The sequence below is a fragment of the Peromyscus californicus genome, unplaced genomic scaffold, assembly GCF_007827085.1.
Source record: "Peromyscus californicus insignis strain IS unplaced genomic scaffold, ASM782708v3 Scaffold_3__1_contigs__length_106647218, whole genome shotgun sequence".
In the NCBI taxonomy this organism is placed as follows: domain Eukaryota; kingdom Metazoa; phylum Chordata; class Mammalia; order Rodentia; family Cricetidae; genus Peromyscus; species Peromyscus californicus.
Genome location: NW_026294551.1, coordinates 64242935 through 64246552, shown reverse-complemented (window position 1 = coordinate 64246552; position 3618 = coordinate 64242935). Strand labels below are relative to the sequence as shown.

The 3618-nt window shown below is 46.5% G+C and overlaps 1 protein-coding gene across 1 annotated transcript; it reads left to right on the top strand.

Moving 5' to 3' along the window:
• Positions 1-380: 380 nt before the first annotated feature.
• LOC128122395 (H2B.U histone 2) lies at positions 381-2557 on the top strand. Its single transcript, XM_052757937.1, has one exon. It carries the CDS (start codon positions 1965-1967, stop codon positions 2343-2345), a length of 381 nt encoding a protein of 126 aa, XP_052613897.1. The 5' UTR covers positions 381-1964; the 3' UTR covers positions 2346-2557.
• The last annotated feature ends 1061 nt before the right edge of the window (positions 2558-3618 follow it).

Below are 3618 nucleotides of genomic sequence, written 5' to 3'. Positions count from 1 at the left end.
CATTTTTTTTACACATGCTATTTTTGGAAGTGAATGTCTATTTTTGCTTGCAAACATGGTTGTTACTTTGGGAGACTACATTGACAGTGGGGTTTCTGCACATTGTAGAATATCTTGGTATATATTGCCAGCTTTCCTCTTTCAGGGCAGGGCAGTATTCTTGCTTGAGCTATGGAGCCCCACCCACCACCATTTTAGTAGGTGAAACATTTGTCATTGTTTTAACAAGCATCTGTTTGCTATTAGTATGATATATCAACAGCAGTAGTTTGGTGTTTTTTTTTTTTAAGATTTGCTTTCCTATTCCTGTTCTTAAACAATTTGTAAATTTCTCTAAATTATACAGATAATTCTAATATTAACCTTTTGACTCTTGGTAGTTGCAGGTAATTTTAACCCAAGGTTTATTTACATTGTGTGTATAGGAGGGTTGACACCCAAAATGTTTTCTTTTTCCTAAGTGATTTTTGTTTTGTTTGTTTTTGTCTTTCAAGACAGGGCTTCTGTGTGTAGCCCTGGCTGTCCTGGAACTCGCTCTGTAGACCAGGCTGGCATCAAACTCAAAGATCCACCTACCTCTGCCACCTGAGTACTAAGATTAAAGGCGTGCGCCACCGCTAGGCTCTAAGTGATGTTTTTTTACAAAATTGCTTTGAAAGCATTTTCTCATGCTGATAACTAAGACTCTGGTTCCCTTCCCCTGAAGTCTTCCAATATCAAAACACCCAAGGCCTCAGCAGCTAGAGTGAATAGAGTTCCAGGTTGGTTCTTTCACCAAGCGTTGGCTGGGCATTTGCTGGCTGCCCTATTGCCTTTTGCCCTGTAGACACTGCAGAAACAGCCACATCTCTGCGTGGGGGATTACAGTTCACTCTGTATTTTGGTGGGAGATAGAAATGCTGTGTGTTGCTGTGAAAAGAGCTCATAGGAATTATGCACTAGTGTGTGCAGGGCACCTTGCCAGCCTGTTCACCCATATGAGCTCACAGCATCTAACAGGCATTATACTATCACATGAGGAAACGGAGGGGCGAAGAAAGTAGATTACATGCCCCAGGTATGGTAGCTAACTGGCCTTCAGACCAGGATTCCTCAACTATGATATGCAGATCATAACTCAAGTGTGTTTGAAGCGGGGAGTTAACAGTCGGCTTTTCTAAAGCCAGCTCTCCAAGTGAGGCTGAAATGGGAGCGATGTGAACATACAGCCTTTTTATTTTCACTCAGCACCGTGTGTGTGTGTGTGTGTGTGTGTGTGTGTGTGTGTACACGCGCACAAATTATTATGCGAGGTATAACTTCTGTAACCTGCTGTGTCCTGTAAATATGGTACCCATCTGTAACGTTACGTCAGCCTTAGCTCCAGTTCCGGGCATTATGGACATCCCAAGAATCCCTTTCCCCAGATGAAAATCTACCTGGCCACACACTCCCAGTGAAACTGCCTTAGTGTGTTTTCAGATTTCCCAATGAACTGTTGAAATTCGCGCATGAATTCTCATAGGAATGTGTCTTTGCTTCTGTTTCCCCTGAAGAGAGGCTATGATGTGAAATAAATGGCAGTTGAAAGCTGTCATTTCCTCCTCCAACTAAGCAGGCAACAAGCTTCTTCCTCGTTAGCTGTCGATGAGAAACAAATGGCCAGCGATTTGGCTCAACGAGAGTCGGATCCGGCAGTACTGTCCCTTCAGCCACGTCCACAACTGCCAGAGATGCTAAATCATCCCAGTTATAACAAAGGGTTCAGACAAAGATGAGACACCTGAGCCGGCTCAGCGAACGCACTTTCGGATTGGTTGCGATACCGTCCAATAGGAAAGAAGAACCCGTGTCTCCTAGTTACAACATTTTATGGTCGTCCAATCAGATGATACTACTTTGGAGCCTTCATTTAAATATGAGGATGACAAATAACCTTGCCTTCACAGTCTCTGCGTTCGTCTTGGTGCAGCCAGTGCAGCAGGATGCCGGAGCCTTCCCGCTCCACTCCAGCCCCGAAGAAGGGGTCCAAGAAAGCCATTACCAAAGCGCAGAAGAAAGACGGCAAAAAACGCAAACGGGGCCGCAAGGAGAGCTACTCCATCTATGTGTACAAGGTGCTGAAGCAGGTGCACCCTGACACCGGCATCTCCTCCAAGGCCATGGGCATCATGAACTCGTTCGTCAACGACATCTTCGAGCGCATCGCCAGCGAGGCCTCCCGCCTGGCGCATTACAACAAGCGCTCGACCATCACGTCCCGCGAGGTGCAGACGGCCGTGCGTCTGCTGCTGCCCGGGGAGCTGGCCAAGCACGCCGTGTCCGAGGGCACCAAGGCTGTCACCAAGTACACCAGCTCCAAGTGAGGCGCGGCGCGGGCGCCACCAACCCAAAGGCTCTTTTCAGAGCCACCTTCCAATCTCAAAAAAGGAGCCTGCTACCTGGTGTGATTAAGATCTGTCATTCACTTGATGTGCATTGAGATTGCGGTGGGGGGGGGGGGTTGTTGGACATTGGGACCCTGAGGTAATACACGCCTTGTTTATAATACATTAATAAAGAAATTGGTCTGGTTTAATTTTGGCCTCAGAGAACGTAGTTTAGTAGATTGCTTCCGGAGACATTTGGCGTGGACTGCGCGGTTGGGGGTGGGGGGCGTCAGCAGCAGAATCTCTCCTCATCTTCCCACCCTCTCCACCCTCCCTCCCCCATGTCCTGCTGAGTGCGGTGTTGAGGCTCAGGTTGTGCTCTCGCGGCTGATGCTCTCGGAGCCATCTTCCTCCGTCTCTTTGCTCCCTTCCTCCCCTTGCCAGGATTAGACACTTCGAGATCTTCCAGTCAAAAACAGTTTAAGCAGGTCTTCGGTAGTCTGCTCGAAACGCCTAAAAATGCGATGCACAGGCCCTCTGCTCTCCAACCTTTACCACTAAGCCCAAGTCTTGCAGTGAAGATTCCGGTATTTTACCCATGCATGTATTTAAATGATGAAAGGTCCTTTTGTTTCATCTCAGTGTATACGTATGTGTGTGTGCACGTGAGTATATATCATAAAAATGTGTGTATACATGAACGGAACTCTAGTAAATGGTGAAACGTCCTTTTAAATAAAGTAAATTAGTACCTTTAAAAGAAAACAATAAAAAACCTACATACACCGTATTCAGTTTATGTTCGCAGTAATAAGTGCAAGAACAGTCCAAATCACCCTCCCGGTAAAATTCCGGTACGAGTGGTTCATTGTGTGTTGGAGAAGCCCATCTTCCATGAGCTCCTAGTCGCCCCTGGTTCCGACTACGTGTCAGCTTCACGGATGGACAATGGCGGTCTTTCTCCTCACACCCGTGACAGTCACTCATTTGTCAACATTTAACCTCTTACTGTCTCACACAGGAAAGGCGAGTCTTTCTGTTGGTAATTTCTTCTTAAAGAGACAGCTTTTTCCCTCGCTCAAAATTCTTAGTTGGTTCCCTAATAATTAGCAAATTTGTCTGGAGCGTCCAGTTGAGATTTGGGGCAGTTTCGTCCACGTTTCAGACTGCACGCCTTACAGATCCCTCTTGTCCCCCTCCAACCTTACTAACATTAAGTTTTTCAGATCCAGAGAACAGGTCATTTGCATTGTCCTAGTTCTTGCTATTA

Excerpts from the sequence above, each read along its gene's own strand:
- LOC128122395 (XM_052757937.1), top strand. The coding sequence starts at position 1,965 with ATGCCGGAGCCTTCCCGCTCCACTCCAGCCCCGAAGAAGGGGTCCAAG.